Source organism: Canis lupus, chromosome 11 (assembly GCF_003254725.2).
Source record: "Canis lupus dingo isolate Sandy chromosome 11, ASM325472v2, whole genome shotgun sequence".
Lineage (NCBI taxonomy): Eukaryota > Metazoa > Chordata > Mammalia > Carnivora > Canidae > Canis > Canis lupus.
The window spans coordinates 3,440,340-3,456,458 of NC_064253.1; the positions used below are offsets into that span (position 1 = coordinate 3,440,340).

General features: G+C 55.9%; 1 protein-coding gene across 1 annotated transcript in view; it reads left to right on the plus strand.

Moving 5' to 3' along the window:
• COL23A1 (collagen type XXIII alpha 1 chain) overlaps positions 1-15,193 on the plus strand; it is a 322,022-nt gene extending 306,829 nt beyond the window's left edge. Inside the window, exons 16-29 of the mRNA XM_025446682.3 lie at positions 1,186-1,263; positions 3,120-3,173; positions 3,813-3,857; positions 4,651-4,740; positions 5,593-5,655; positions 5,998-6,054; positions 6,329-6,355; positions 7,568-7,630; positions 7,716-7,769; positions 7,984-8,010; positions 11,270-11,323; positions 11,511-11,597; positions 13,637-13,675; positions 14,110-15,193. Coding sequence (XP_025302467.1) covers positions 1,186-1,263; positions 3,120-3,173; positions 3,813-3,857; positions 4,651-4,740; positions 5,593-5,655; positions 5,998-6,054; positions 6,329-6,355; positions 7,568-7,630; positions 7,716-7,769; positions 7,984-8,010; positions 11,270-11,323; positions 11,511-11,597; positions 13,637-13,675; positions 14,110-14,112 — 741 coding nt within the window. The 3' untranslated portion in view covers positions 14,113-15,193. The remainder of the gene's footprint in view (positions 1-1,185; positions 1,264-3,119; positions 3,174-3,812; positions 3,858-4,650; positions 4,741-5,592; positions 5,656-5,997; positions 6,055-6,328; positions 6,356-7,567; positions 7,631-7,715; positions 7,770-7,983; positions 8,011-11,269; positions 11,324-11,510; positions 11,598-13,636; positions 13,676-14,109) is intronic.
• Positions 15,194-16,119: the final 926 nt, after the last annotated feature.

Below are 16,119 nucleotides of genomic sequence, written 5' to 3' on the forward strand. Positions count from 1 at the left end.
GGAAAACAAGTCCTGCACTGGTAGAGTGGCTGGCCTCCCAGAGTCTTTTCTTCTCAGGTGCAAGCAGAGGCCTTCAGTGCATCACTTGTGGTGTCACCCCACAAGTGGGGCACTTTCCCCAGCCTCGAGGTTCCTCCCTGTCTCCAGAAGCATAGCCTCCCCGACTGGCCTCAGACCTTTTGTGCCCAGACGCTATTGATTCACCATTAGATCCACCTCCGGTTAACATCCTGTTCTCCTTGCTGGGGCCTCCAAGCAGTCACATGCCCTTATGCTCCCAGAGGTGGCTTTTCTCCTCAAACAAAACAAAACAAAACAAAACTGAGACTAACCCATAGCTTGGTGGTACAGGGGGCACAGAGTATGGAATTGTGTGAACCATACCGTTCCCAGCAGGCCATGACCACAGAGGCTGCTGGCAAGTGAGGCCCTAGCCGGGTCCCTTGCCCTCTGCAAGGGGCTGGCCCCAGGCCTGACCAGAATGCAGCCCCCCTGGCCATGGCCCCAGCAGAGAGCAGCCTGGAGCAGAGGCAGGTTCCGAGAGGAAGGGCAAGACCTGCAGCAGAGCACCTGCCTGCCCGCACACGTGCCTCTGCAGACAGTGGTGCGCACACACAAATGTGCAGGCCTGGTGGGCATGTGCTTATTAGTCACACACGGCGCCCACAGCCCCTTCCAGAGCCGGGGAGATGGAGGCACAAGGGCAAGATCCAGCCGGCACATCTCGTATCGATCTAAGCAGTGTTTGGGCTTTGGGAGGAGAATGTTTATTTTTGCCTTTTTGCCAACGTTTAAAAATCAGAGGAACTTGATGTCAAAGTGAGACTTTCTGTTTTCCCCCGGAGAACTCCGGGTTAGGGCAGCGGACTTCAGTTCCCACACGAATGACAGCAGGACTAGGCAGTGGCATGTTCCTCTCTTGGCTCCAGGCCTGCGCCCCCTTCCCTCCCGGACACCTGCTGCCTGGCCCCTGGAGCGTTTTCTCAGTGACTGGGATACCAGTGGCCCTGTAGATCCCAGAGAATGAGCTTGAGGGGCAGGGTGGGGGGTCCCATCAGGTTACAGCTGAGCCAGCACACGGCACACAGACCTCCATGTGATCCAGGTTCCTAGATTCCCTGGTTGAGACACAGACGTTGCCACCATGGCTCTGCCCTAAAATTCTTACTCTTCCTCCTGCCTCAGGGTCCCCAGGGCCTCAAGGGCGAGCAAGGAGACACAGTGGTGATCGACTACGATGGCAGGATCTTGGATGCCCTGAAGGTAGGTTCCTGGCAGGACCAGGACCCCACCCTTGTTCTCTTCCTGAGGCGACAACCACATACTATGCAAATTAATCCTGCATTTCTTTGCACAAGGGACAGGGGGCAGTTTAGCACAAAGACCCCAGCTTCCCCAGGTACACCTGATAAGGAAATCAGGGCTGTGCTGAGACTTCCCTGGGTGCTAAGAGCTTCTGTGAACACGGTTTATGTGGGCCTGAGCTCCCTGGAGGCCAAAGCATAGAAGGGAAGCTCCCTGCTGGGGGCGAGGGGCAGGAGACAAAGCTTTCAAAGCATTTCCTGATGTCCTCCTTGCACCTTCCCAGGAAACAAGCCAGAGGGCTAGGTCTTCTAGTAGCTGGTGGGGGAAGATGACAGCGGCAGGGCTGCCACAAGGAGCCTCAGGGAATGCGTGGCCGCTGAGCCCTGCCCGGTGCCTGACAGACTTGGGACCCATCACCACTGGAGAGAGAGGTTGGGTGCCAGCTGTTCACGGCTTCCAGGAAAGGGAGCTCGGGAGGGACAGGAACAAACATCAGAGACCAGACTGAGCCTCGGCACCTGACCCCACCTGAGCTCCATTCCAGTTAACCCCCACAGGCCTCAGGGAAACACAAGCCGGTCGCACCACAGGCCTGCATGGTGCAGTGTGGTCTGAAGGCATGCACAGGCATGGTGCGTCCAGGCCCCACTTGGAGAACCAACCTGAGTTCAGGGAGGTGGGATGTAGATATCGGCTGCCAGACTGGAATGAGGCATCCAGCCAATGGGCAGTGGGCTGACAGTTGGTTCTTGATCAGGGAAGCAATGTTAATAATACATATTGTGGGGGTGCCTGGTGGCTCAGTCAGTTAAGCATCTGCCTTCAGCTCAAGTCATGATCCCAGTGTCCTGGAATGGATCCCTGTGTTCCCTGCTCAGAGGGGATCCTGCCTCTCCCTCTCCCTTTGCCTGCTGCTGCCCCTGTTTGTGCTCTCTCTCTGTCAAATAAATAAAATCTTTTAAAATATGTGTGTGTGTGTGTGTGTGTGTGTGTGTATAAATTGTGGGCAGGCTAGCTGAGGAATGGCGTGGACAGTGAATAAAAGTGGGTGTGATGGCAGGGGGGCCTTCGTGGGGTGGGGTGGGCTCTGGGCCTGGGCAGGTGGAATGGAAGAAGATAGGAAGACCAGAGATGTCTCAATGGAGGTGCTAGCAAGAAGGGGACAGTTTGCTGGGATGAGGGGACTAACGGAGCAGGGTGCAGCCTTGAGGAGGAGGCATGCATCCAGAGGGTGACGATGAGCCATGTGGGCAAGTGGCCTGTAGGAAGCCTGGGCCAGAATGGGAGCTTGGGAGTAGGATGAGACACCATCTCTTATTCATGACACCTAGGACTCTCCAGCCCTGGCCAACAGCAGAGCACAGAGCTGATGGGCAGAGAGCTCACGGGAGGGATAGAGATGCTCGGCCACTGTCAGGGATAAAATTTTTGCCTGGTCTTGAATACCAACAGGAGATTTACCCATGCTTCAAGAGGCAATAGGGAGCCATCGCAGGATCTTGAGCAGAGGAGTACTGTGAAGAAAGCTGTATTTGGGGTATACTAGCTCTGAAGGCAGAGGGATTCTGGATCTACTGTGGTAGTGGGACACCATGGTATCTCATCCAGTCCCTGGTGCCACCTCCCTGCCTGCCTACCCCCTGCCACCGCCAGACAAGAGTGCCTGACCTGACCTGACAGGGTGGGAAGCAGGCTATGAGGGCAGCTGTTGCAGGCCAGCCGGACAGAGCCCCAGGCCCCGGGGGGAAGGAATGAGCCAACAATTGGGGGGGACGATCTGCATAAATACTCACCAGCTTGGCTTTCACATACAGGGTCCTCCCGGGCCACAGGGTCCCCCAGGACCACCAGGGATCCCCGGAGCCAAGGTCAGTTCATGGACAGTTGTGTGGGCCCCCTCCAAACCCCTTAATTCCAGCACCCACCTCCCCTCTCCTCTCTGCTTCTCTCCTGGATCCCACCCCAACTTCTGGGAGCTCATAGAAGGTGGCCCTGCTCCTTCCGATCCAAGCGTGGTGCCTTCCTCCTGGCCCTCGCTCCTCCAGGAAACCTCATTCACGAGTGTAAACCCTTAAGACATCCCCAGGTCCCAGAGATGACATAGGTGTTCTTACGGCCTATACACATTGTTTACCCCACCCAGCTGGCTCAGGAGAAAGAGCTCAGACTTGGAAATCGGGTAAGATCTGGTCCTGGCCATCGCCCTGTTCTGTGTGGCCTGCAATGAGTCATTTAATACTCCCCTCCCCAGAGTCTCAACTTCCAAACTGGTGACCTCCCAGACTATAGATTATAACTCTGGTCTGTATCTGCCCAGAGGAGCTGAGGAGAGGGCCAGTGCCTGGCACGGGGCTGGCTGGGTACCCAATGGGCACCTTCTGAGATACCACCAACTACAGAGACCTGACCCAGGGACATTGTGCTGATTGGGAGAAGCAGACCAGCCACGGGTCTCTCTCAGGGGCCACCAGACGCCGTAACCTCTCTTGCTTTCTGTTCCCTTCCAGGGCGAGCTGGGATTGCCTGGTGCCCCGGGAATCGACGGAGAGAAGGTCTCTGGGCCTTTCATTTGCTTGGCGATGCTGGTGCCTAGTGTGGGGCTGTGTGTGTGTATGCATGTGTGTGTGTGTGTGTGTGCGCGTGTGTACAGAGTTAGATGCCACAGAACAGAGTACGCTGCCTGGGTGAATGTCCTGGTTCTGCCCTGAGGCCTCAGGCCAGCTGCTCACTTTCTGGTTCCCCACTGGGAGGGGAGGATGGCACAGTTATTAAGAGATAATCCTGTGTGTGGAAAACAGAGAGCGATGCATTGTGCGTGATATAGCGAAGAGTCTTCAAATGTTACCTAATGCCGTTACAGTTACTCTCAGTATAGTGAGTGCTGTGAACATTGCTGTAAGTGTACACACCTATGTGTGTGTTCCTGTACACACAGCACGGTGTCAGGGGCATCACTGACATTCATGGGAGTGGCTGTAGTGCCAGGTCCCTAGGTGTGCCACACCTCCGACACTACGTGATGGAGAGAGGGAATGAGTGGATGGTGGGGGGTATGTGGGGGTTGGGGGCTCCACTCACCTGTGTCTGAGATGTGAACACAGGGTTGACCCCCCTCCCAAGCCCTGTGAGGGCCCCTGCGGGGGCTGCCCAGTCCCACTCACTCCACCCCTCCCCCCGCTGGCCCACCCGGGCCCCTTGGTGCAGTCACTGCCTGGGTCAGAGGCAGGGACCCACCTGAAGAAGGGGGAGTCTAACCTGGCCGGACTAAGCCCCGGGGACCCGCTGGGGCAGGGCGGGGAGCCTGCCTGCTGATTTCCACCCACTCCTTGTTCTTGTGGCTCGCAGGGTCCCAAAGGAGCTAAAGGAGACCCAGGAGAGGCTGGGCCGACAGGACCCAAAGGGGAGGCAGGCGAGATGGGGCTGTCGGGCCTCCCGGTAAGTGGCTGCTTGGCCCTGCCCTGCTCTGCCCAGGCGGGGGGGTTCCAAGGCCAATGCGTGCCCACCCACCTGCAGCTGCGGGGGAGAGGGGCACAGCGGGGGGCCCCGCTGACACCGCCCAGCCCCGGGCCACCGATCTTTGACAGGAAGCTCTGCCTCAGCCCATGCCGCTTGGACTCTCGGAGTCCCTGAACTCTCTTCCTTCTCCGTACAAGGACCTACCTTCTGCCTGCCTCCCAAGGCCACTGAACAGGTGGAAGGGAGCTGACAGGGGGCTGACCGCTCAGGATGGCATCCTGCTCTGTCTCCTGCCAGCTCTGGAACCCTGCACGAGCATCCTAACCCCCCTGGGCCTCAGTTTCCCCACCTCTAAAATGAGGATGATTGTCTCCCACTCGTGAGATCCTGTACATGAGCCTGTACAACAGGGCTGAGAGTGGTGGCCACGTGATAAATAGCCACCATCACCATCATCATGGCTGGACTCAAATAGTTGTGGGTTCAAGCGGCTACCAGGTGCCACCTCTTCACATCTGATGTTCATCCATGAGGCTCCTTCAGCTAGAGAGGTGGCTGGTCTTAAACCCGGGTCTTTGCTTCCAGAGCCGCTGGGTGCCCCCAACACCCACCTCACAGGATACAGTTTATATCGCTTTTAATGGACTCTCCAAAAACCCACTTGCTGGGCACCCAGAGAGTGGCACCAATTTAGGGGAAACTGCTTCAAGCTGCAGAGGCCAGCTCGTGGCTGATGCTGCAGGCCTCATGGGGAAGGAAGGGGAGCTACCAACCCGTGGGTGGTGCTTTTGGTGATGGACAGAAAGGGCTGAAGACCATCCTCTCCTGCAGGGCACCGATGGCGCCAAGGGGGAGAAGGGAGAGTCAGCATCTGACAGCCTACGGGAGAGCCTGGTAAGGGGGGCTGCTGAGGACCAAGGTCTCCCCTCAGTGTCAGGCCCAGGCCAACTGGGTTCCTGAACCTTGGGACAGAAAGGCCATGTGGCCTGACCAAACCCAGGGCAGTGAGGGAGGTGGAAGGAGGGAGCCTCGGGCTGTGTCCTCCAGCTGAGGCCCATCTGAGAACCCCAAAGGCCAGCCCCTGTGCACTCTTCTGTGGGTGGGAAGAAGACTCAGCCCAGTGGCTCAGGGCCTAGCCCCCCTAAGAGGGCTCATCCACTGTCCAGTGTGTTCAAGTGTGGACGAGTGAGGTATGATGGAGCGGGGGTGTCTAATCCACTTCTAACTGCTTCCTAGGCCCAGATCATAGTGGCGCCAGGGCCCCCTGGCCCCCCTGGTCCCCCAGGCCCCACGGTAAGAACATTTGGCTTGAAGTAGCCGAGATATGCAGAGGATGGGGAGCCCAGGCTTGGAGCTGTGACCCAGAGAAGGACAGGACTTCCCGGCAGGGAGGGGGCATATCTAGCAATCTGGCAGAGCCTGGGTCTGGGCTTGGGAGGTTGCAGAGGTCAGGATCACAGGGGCTACAGAGTGGCCTAGAAGCCAGGGTGACCACTGCAAGAGGAATGTGGCTCTGAGATCCAGACCCAACCTGATGGCCTTTCTGATTTGCTCTGTCCTCCTCCAGGGCCTTCAGGGAATCCAGGGTCCCAAGGTGAGTTCTGGGGCGTGGGGGGAACCTCTCTACTCACTGCAGACTCACAGCCTGCATAGTTCCAAAAAGCCTTGCGAATGGGCCCCACGCTTGGCCCCTGACCACCTCTGCGTTACCCCAGGCCCTGAACACTCTGAATCCCCTGGAGTGCAACCTCCTTGATGCCCTCGAGGCTGGTGTCCCCTAGCCCCACACGGGGACTCTGTTCTTTCACCTTGTCCCTCTGCCCCAGCCCTAGTCAGCTGCCTCTACCTCCGTGTACCATGCCCCCTTTCCTTACACACTTCTCTGCATGGCCCCCATACGCACATCTGTCTCTCAACTGCCCACAGCCTGGACATGAAGTCTTGGGTTTGGTGTGTATTACATAATGTCCTGTCCTCTGCTCTTAAATTAAAACCGTGAGCATGGCCTGCCCGTGTGCCCTGCATGGGGGAGGCCAGCTGGCCTCACTGCTCGCTACGCCTGGTTTCTCTCTCATTCACCCTGCGGGAGCACACATCTCTGATTCTCCAACCCAGAGGCCGGCAGGACTCAGCCATGAATCCCACAGCTGAGCGGAGCCCAGCCTGTGGCCTGACCAGATGTGCAGCTTCTGGCTCTGTTTTGTCCCAAGACCTCCCCCAGATCATGTTTAAAAGAGACAGCTGCTGGCATAGACGAAGTCCAACGCTATGGCTTAGAAACCCTACTGGTGGGCAGCCCCGGTAGCGCAGCAGTTTAGCGCCGCCTGCAGCCCAGGGCCTGATCCTGGAGACCTGGGATCAAGTCCCGCGTCAGGCTCCTGCATGGAGCCTGCTTCTCCCTCCTCCAGTGTCTCTGCCTTTCTCTCTCTCTATGTCTATCATAAATAAATAAATAAATAAATAAATCTTAAAAAAAAAAAAAAAAAAGAAAGAAAAGAAACTCTACTGGTCCTTAGCTCTGCTGCTTCTTGGCTGTGTGGCTGGACCTGTCCCTGCCTGTCTCTCTGCCTCTCTTTACCTATCTGTGAAATGGCTGTGAGGTAGCTCATATGCCGGAAAAGGTAAAATGCCCACACTTAACAGCTCATTCTGATTACTATTTGCACTGGAAGGAAGCCAGGGTCAAGCCCGTGAGAGCCTAGAGTCTGTCCCCCTGCCCTGCACACCCCAGCACAGCTCCAAGCTTTCCTGTCCTGCTGTTTCTCTGACTCCTTTCCCCTGACTGATGTCTACTCTTTCCTTCCAGGGATTGGATGGAGCAAAGGGAGAGAAGGGTGTGGCGGGTGAGAGAGGCCCCAGCGGCCTGCCTGTGAGTGTCATGAGCCTTGTTTGTCCCTCCAGGGCACTAATTTCTGTACCTGTCATGCCTCTTGACCCATTCCTTTTCCACCCAGGGGCCAGCTGGCCCACCGGGCCTTATTGGGCTACCAGGAACCAAAGGAGAAAAGGTAACAACCTCCTTTAATGCCTCCCAAGTATGACTGCACGTTTATAGTGTCACTTGGCCGTGGGGACTCAACCCCTGCAACACACTGACCCAGGGCCAGAAATCAGGCTTGTAGACAACTCACAAGGCTGAACGTCTCAGCAGTAGTGTTCCTGGCACACACACACCCCCCCCCCACCACGGGCCTCTCATACCTCCTCTTTATCTTTCCTCAGGGAAGACCCGGGGAGCCAGGACTAGATGTAAGTATCTCATCGTTCACTGTGATCAGGCTCCTCCTCTATGTACCTTCTGCCCTTTGCTGGCCATACAGTAATCTGATCTGCTTGGCTTGGATGTGACCCCATTCCCCATGGCTGGGACTCCAACTAACTGGATCCCTCTGTGTCCCCAGTGCCAAGTCTAGTTCATAGCCCAGAGTAAGTACTTGATGAGTGGATGGATGGATGAGTGATAGACGGATGGAAGATGGGTAGATAGATGATGGGTGGATGGATGATTCATGGATGAGTGATAGGTGGATGGATGGATAATGGATGGGTGGAAGATGAGTGGATGGAAGATAGATGGAAGGATGATAGGTGGATAATGGGTGGGTAGATGATAGGTTGGTGGATGATGGGTGAATAGAAGATGGATAGACGATGGGTGGATGGGTGATGAATGGAATATGGATGGATAATGGATGAGTGGAAGATGGATGAATAGAAGATAGATGGATGATGGGTGGATAGAAGATGGGATAATGGTGGATGGATGATGGGTGGGTGGAGGATGAATGGATGGATAAACGGATTGATGAATGGATGGATAATGGGTGGTTGGATGACGGATGGATAATGGTGGATGGATGATGGGTGGATAGAAGATGGATAGATAATGCTGAATGGACGATGGGTGGGTGGGTGGATGATGGATGGATGAATGGATGGATGAATGGGTGGATGGATGGATAATACTGGATGGATGATGGGTGGGTGGGTGATGAATGGAAGATGGATGGATAATGGTAGATGGGTAATGGATGAGTGGAAGATGGGTGGATTATGGGTGAATGGGAAATGGATGGAAGATGGATGGATAATGCTGGATGGATGATGGATGGACGAATGGATGGATGGATAATGGGTGGATGGATGATGGATGCATAATGGTGGATGGATGATGGATGAATGATGGGTGGATGGTTGATGAGTGGATGGGTAATGGGCAACTGGATGGAAGGATGATGCATTGGAACAGGAAGGTTAAAGGAACAAGAAGAGAGCAGTGTTGCAATATCCTGGTGAGACAATGGAGCTTCAGCTAGGACCTTATTGTGGGAAGGGAAGGAGAGAAAATGTTAGCCTAAAGTTGATTGGATCAAGTGTCTTGGTTGCCAGCAACAGAAAACATTTCAAACTGGTTTAAAGCCCTAACTGAGAAATCCAGAGGGACAATGCACAGATCCACACAACCCAGCCTCTCATGCTTTCTTGTCTGTGCTTTCCCTGTGGGGGTGTCATTTCAAGTTACATGTGGTGATGGGATGGAGACAGTAGCCCCAAACCCACATTTTCCCAGACCCAAACCCTGGAGAAAGACTATTTGCTTCACCCTCTTCTTTTAGACATATCTTATCAATTCTCACTGGCCCCAAGTGCTGAAATATCGCTTGGCCATAAGAAATGCAGTGCCCTGATTGGCCAGCCCGGATCACATGCTCCCTTCTGGAGCCAGGAGCAGAGTGGGTGGATTATATGAAGGGAGGGTTGTTCACACCTCGTAGCTATTGCAAGGGGAATGGTGACCAGATGCAGGGCTGCAGGGATTCTGGTGCCTGTGCCAGACTTTAAGGAGAGAATGCCACCTTAGAGAGCAACTGTAGACACAGAGTTTCTGATGGGGAAGATGGTGCCCATCCATGAAAAGTGTCCAGAGAAGAAGCCAATGCTGAATCCAGTTCAGGCTCTGGACCCAACGAGGTCGTGGAGCTAAAGAGACCATGCCACCAGCAGTGAGACCACAGTTGCTCCTAGGAGGCCTGGAGCTCAGAGTGGCATCTCAAAGCCACGCCTACCTGCTCTGGCAAGCCTCTGGCTCCGCACCCACTCCACCTGGTCCAGCCAACATGGGGAATCTGCTCAGAAGCCTCCCTGGCCTCATACCTGGATAGAATAGCCTGTCTCCCTGGTTCCCCATGGCATCTGGTTCATCCTATGCCGTTGAGCATTGACCATTGTCTTCTATACCCTCTTGCCTGTCACATGAGACCACGAAGGAAGTGTCACATTTGTTCCTGTGGGGTTTTAATTTATGCATGTGACCGAGTGACAACCCACAGAGGTCAATGCCAGTAAAGGAAGAGTGCGTTACTTATGTTTCCTTAGAGAAGGGCTCACCTCGCTATGGAGGGTCACATGGGGAAGCACCACGTTTAGTCGGGGGGGAAAGAAAGGAGTGGAGGGCAGTGTTTATAGGGGTTTCCTTGCAAAAGGCAGGCAGGGCAGAGGAAACAGTTGAGGACTGGCTAGTAAAAAGGTGTGAAGAGTGCAGGCAGGCTCCAGGCTGGAGGGGTGGTGTCGCTCTCCTGGTACCTGGCCCGGGGATGACTTGGGGCAGGGGAAGCATCATCAGATGGTGTGTGGGAAGCAGATAAAGGGGGTGATTGGGAGATTGTTGGCTTACACATGAAATGTGCTCCCAGACCAGCCCTCTGCTACGCCCCCTAGCCAGCCTCTCCCTACCCAGCAAGTTCTTTAAGATGTCAAAACATCATAAGGAACAGAAAATAAATAGGGGGAGAAAGGAGACATATCAAATCTGTTTCTCTGTCCTTGGCATACAGCCCACAACCCAGTTCCTAGTGGATGCTTGGAAATGTTGCCTCCATGGGTAGATGGATAAATGGACAGGTGGATGGAGGGGTGGGTAGGTGTATAAGAGATTCAGCCAGAGGCAGACAACAGGTCACCATTTCTCAGTCTGACAAAATTGGTGGCGTAAACTTCCATGAATTTCCATGTCCCTAGCCATGCCCTGCTGCATCTGGCAGTGATGGGAGAGAAAACCCCTTGCCAGGGGCTCTACCTGAGGCCTTCTTTTTTTTTTCCCTAAGATTTTATTTATTTATTCATGAGAGACACAGAGAGAGAGGCAGAGACATAGGCAGAGGGAGAAGCAGGCTCCCCGTGGGGATCCCAAGGTGGGACTCAATCCCTGGACCCCGGGATCATGCCCTAAGCTAAAGGCAAATGCTCAACCACTGAGCCACCCAGGTGTCCCTCTGCCTGAGGGCTTCTGTCCAGAGACACCGATGGTGTTCTCCTCTGGAGGAAGCAGTGCTGGCATCTTGAATGCATGCTTTTCTCTAAATCAGCCAGGCACCCAGCACATGTGTCACCTAGGAGTTGGCGCTGGGCCAGTTTGTACCACTGATCTGCCTAGGGCAAGGCAGTGATGGATGGGAGGGTCATGGAGAGGGATAGCACACCTCAAACCTCACTGTATTCTTTTTGCCAGGGTTTCCCTGGACCCCGAGGAGAGAAAGGTGACCGGAGCGAACGTGGAGAGAAGGTGGGGGCAGGTGGAGAGAACGGGGGGTGGGAGTGGTGGCAAGATATGAGCCAAGGCAGGTGAAGGCTGGGGTGGGGATAGTAGGACAGGGGTGGCTGCTGGCTGGAGGCCCATCTCTTTGAGACTTGGAAGAGGGGTCCTGGGCCCTGCAGCCACAACCATCCCCCGCATTTCCCTCCTTGTGCAGGGGGAACGAGGCGTCCCGGGCCGGAAAGGCGTGAAGGGCCAGAAGGGTGAGCCAGGACCGCCAGGCCTGGACCAGCCATGTCCTGTGGTACGTGTCGGAGCAGAGTGGGAGCCCTGACCCAGGTCTTTGCTGCCCCAGGCCAAGGTCAGGCCAGCGTCTTCTCTGTCCTCGGGGAGACCACCATGGCTGTCACTGCCATCGTGTCACTCCTCTCACTCTGGTCCTGACTCCCCTCCGTCGGCATGGCTCCAGGAGACCCCCCAGCCCCTCCACAGATGGAGGCAGGGCCCAGGGCAGAGTGTTTGCCAGGGTCACTGCCCTTCTTTTCTCAGCTTCCTTGGCCCTCACAGGGATCAGGGCACTCTTACCTCTCTGGGTGTAGGCCCCAAGGAGGAGGCTTTTTTTTTAAAGATTTTATTTATTTATTCATGAGAGACACAGAAAGAGAGGCAGAGACACAGGCAGAGGGAGAAGCAGACGCCTTGCAGGGAGTCCGATGGAGGACTTCATCCCAGGACCCTGGGATCATGACCTGAGCCAGAGGCAGATGCTCAGCCACTGAGCCACCCAGGTGCTCCAAGGAGGAGGCTTTGGCTGGTATGGGTGGCCCTGACACACCCATGCGCCTCCTCTGTGTCCCCCAGAGTCCTTCCCTGTTCCCTATGCCTTCCTCCTTTCTTTCTCTCTCATATCAGCTTCTGATGGCGACGAGACCTTGGGCCTGAAGTAACCACGATTTAGTCCCCAACCACCCAGTACCGAGGGCAGAGAGGGTTCACACGTCAGACTCTCCCATGGAGCTCAGAAAAGACAGGCAAGACAAAGCAGGGAGTTTCCATGCTAAGAGTGAGCAGATAGCCACTCCCAGCCACCTTCCAAAGGGGCATCAGGGTGAGGAACCCCAGAGGCCTGGTCCTCTGACCATAAGTCACACTGGCCTCTGTTCTCCTCATCCATGAGTCTCCTCATCCGTGCAGTGGGGGTGTTCGTCCCTATCCCCAGAGGTCTTGAGGAGTGAATGAGAAAAAAACAAGAAGAGCAGAGAGGTAGGCATACACATGAGGTGCAGGGTTGCCAGGGGGATGCGGTGGCCCAGCCTCACAGCCCCGGCCCTGGGCCAAGACTTCTCTCCAAGTCATTCAGCCTTCATCTTTCAAACAGGAATATCCTAGCTGTGGAGGCAAGCGAGGGGCGCCGGGCTCCAGGGCCCTGGCCAGGGGCAGCGGGCCCTGCCCTGTGGTACGAGGTCTGGCCTGCTGTGTGCTGTGTTGTGCTGTGCTGGGCGGGACATCTGGGTGCTTGTGCCCCCTACTCTGAATCCCACCCCCTATCCTGCCTTCCTGTCCTGCCTGCCCCTCCTCCCCACTTCTCTTTGGGTCCCAGCCAGTGCCCTGGTGGATGCGCAGAGTTCCAGGGCCTGTGCTCCCATGGCTGCCTCCAGAGTGCAGTGTTTTCCCAAACTGGGGTTCTGCAGGGACTTTGGACTGATTGATGGGTCAGCCTGTCCCTCTCCAGCTCTGCTGCTGGGCCACCTGAAACCTGCCCCACCCCTTTGTGTCTGAGTGCTGAGCCAGCATTGGCATCGCTGGTGCCCCAGACAACCCCAGCCCCTCACACCCCGATCTGTACCCTGAGAGCCTCAGCCTACTCTGTCTGCCACTCAGATCCAAAAACGGGGACCAGGCCAGGCCAGACGGGCATCCTGCTCCCTGGACTGTCCTTCAGACACTCTTGAAGAAACTCCTGAGAGCTCTCAGGCCCCCAGTGTGAGGGGCCAGAGCCACTGTCATGGCTACCAGGAGGGAGGCCATGCAACCCCTCAGGGGGCCAGGGCTGGGGCCAGGGCCAGGCCCTGCTCCTGGCCAACACATTCAAGCACAAGTCCTGGTTCTGTCCCCTGCTGGAATGTCCCAACAAAGCCCCACAGGGGTGCACTCACTCAGAGTGAACACAGGCCCTCATGTCTCATCTCGTGACCCAACTACCTAGGTGAAGGAGCATTTGGGCCCTGCTTCAGGGGCCTCCTCCCACAGGGCAAGACACCCTACACCCAGGGCAAGACTATTTGGAGTGTAGGGAGCTGATCGGTCCCCCATCCCCATCGCTGAAACATTTCTCTTTTCCAGGGCCCTGATGGACTGCCAGTGCCTGGCTGCTGGCATAAGGTACCTCACAGGGGAGAGTCTCTAGGACAGATTGGGAGGAGGGGGCCAGCAAGGGGGGCTGTGGGGGCTGGTATCTGCAGCTCCCCACACAGGGACAGAATAGCCGGGTTTCCCATGATGATGTGACCCTAGTTTTGACTCTCCCATCATGTGGCCCAGGGCTTGGGGCTGTGGTCCTAGGTGGTGATGCACGGCCCACCCTGTTGGTTATTCTGGGCTTACTCGGCACCTGGCCCAGCTAGGGCAAAGCCACCCACGTACCCTGGGACTTCGTCCCAACTGCCCTACTGAGGGGGGTGGGGAAGCCATGAGCTGGGGATGAGAGATTTGAGGGCACACCTGTTCTAGAAAAATTGGGCAGGACAGGAAACCCAGACCAGGGCGAGGCCTCTGGGGCCTCCCTCCTCACCTTCCGCCTGTCTCTTCTCTTCCAGTGACCCCCGTACCCAGCCACAACCTGTACAGTTGCGTGTGGACGTTTTTAATTTTTGTAAAAAAAAAAACAAAAAACAAAAAACAGTAATATATTGATCTTTTTTTCACGGGATGCACCACCTGTGGCCTTCTAACATTCAAGAGTGTGCCTGGCCCAGTGCCAGAATGATCAGCATGTGAAGCTGGCCGGAAAGTAGACAGGCCAGTCCAGGGGAGCTGTGTACTTGGTTGAGGGGGCAGCCATGAGACTTGGCTTATCCCAGAAAGGAGACGAGGGTGAAAGTGTCTGGCTCAGGAGAGGCTGCAAAGATGCTGGGTTGGGCCTTCAGCCACCTGATTAGCAGAGAGACTGCCCCCTGAACCCTGGAGCCCTGGAGCCCACTCCATCCAGAAGGGTCCCAGCCTCTCTGGCCTGTGGACTCAGCCACAACCAGCTGCCCACCCCTTAGTGCCCGTCTGGGCCCTGGGTTCCCCAGGGCAGGATCAGATTCCTGCCCAGCACTTGCAGCCGGGTGCTGGGAGCTCTGGGGGGCACCCCCAGCAGGCCTAGCTCCCACCAAGTCCAGTAGGCTTCAGGAGCCCAGCCTGCCAAGAGAACATGTGTCCTCTGGCCTGGAGAAGAGGCCACGCACTGTGACCACTGCCTGTGGACCCAGCTGCAAAGAAGCCTCGTGATCCCTGAGTGTGGAGGACAGTGGGTCCCAGACTGGAGTGGCTGCCACTTCCCGCCTGTCTCGCATCACCCAAAAGAAGGTCATGACAGGACTTTGAGAGCCCAAGGAGACTGGCCTGCAGCTCAGAGTTTGGGTTGCACCGGCCTCAGCTCTCCCACCCAAGAGAACTCTGGTCAGCCTGCCTCAACTGCCCCTTCGGATGAGCTGTGCAGACCAAGAAAGCCTCGGGGCTGGTTCTGGGCTATAGCCTGAGCAGGGGGTCTGAGACCCAGCCACTGGTGCCCTGAGGAGAGAGGCTTCCCCACCCCTGGCAAGGGATCCCAGCTGCAACCTCCATCCAGTACAGCTGCTTGCCTCCCTTCTCTGTATAGACGGAAACTGCCGCGTGTAATAAACCACAATGTGTGTATGGGTGTGCTTCTCCTTGCACACTGCCGCTGAGCACCTCTGGGGGTGGGGGGAGGGACAAGGGGACGCTCCCCAGATCAGAGCCACCCCAGAAACCAGAGGAAGTTTGTTCAAGGTCAGGGCAGAGATAGGGTTTGGGGTTAGAAAGACAGACCCACAGCCTGGCTCTGCCATATGCCGGCTCAGCCCTGTGTCCTCTCACTCATGTCATGGAGTTCCCAGATGCTCCTCTGATCCAGTGACCAATGACTGCTGCATGACAGATCACCTCCAAGCTTACCTTAAACCAATAATATTTCTCTCTCAATGGGCTCAGCCGGGTAGTTGTCACTCAAGCTCTCCCATGCATGGTGGTTGATGCTGGCTGGCAGCGGGGACCTCAGAGGGCCAGGACCCCTCTCTATGTGTCCTGGGCTTCTGCAGAGCATGGGTCCCCATGGTGATTGTCCCAGATCACCAGTGGCAGGCTGGTGACCTTTTGTGGCCAAGCCTCAGAAATCATATGGTATCACTTCCTGCCGGGATCAGAGGTACACCCTAATTCAATGGGTAAGAATTAACACTGTTATTTTAAGGAGAAAATGTGGGAGAGTGGATCTTGTTGCAGCTGTCACTTAGAAAATTCAAACCTACCACCTCCTCTGTAAAATGGGACAGCAATGTTTACCCCTGGGATGGGTCAGACACCAGAAAGCACTCATGGTTCTAAATCTCCTCCCTTCTCCACACCAAGTAGGGGAGCAAGCAAGGGCCACAGTCTTGCAGTGTTTCAACTTCCCTCATCCCAGCTCATCCTTGTAACGACCCTGGGAGAGAAGCCCAGTGAATATGTCTATTTCACAGATGACAAAATCAAGCACATCCAGGATAGTGTAGACAAGAACAGGCCTGCAGGTCTCCTTACAAGGGCTGACATCTAAGGAGGCC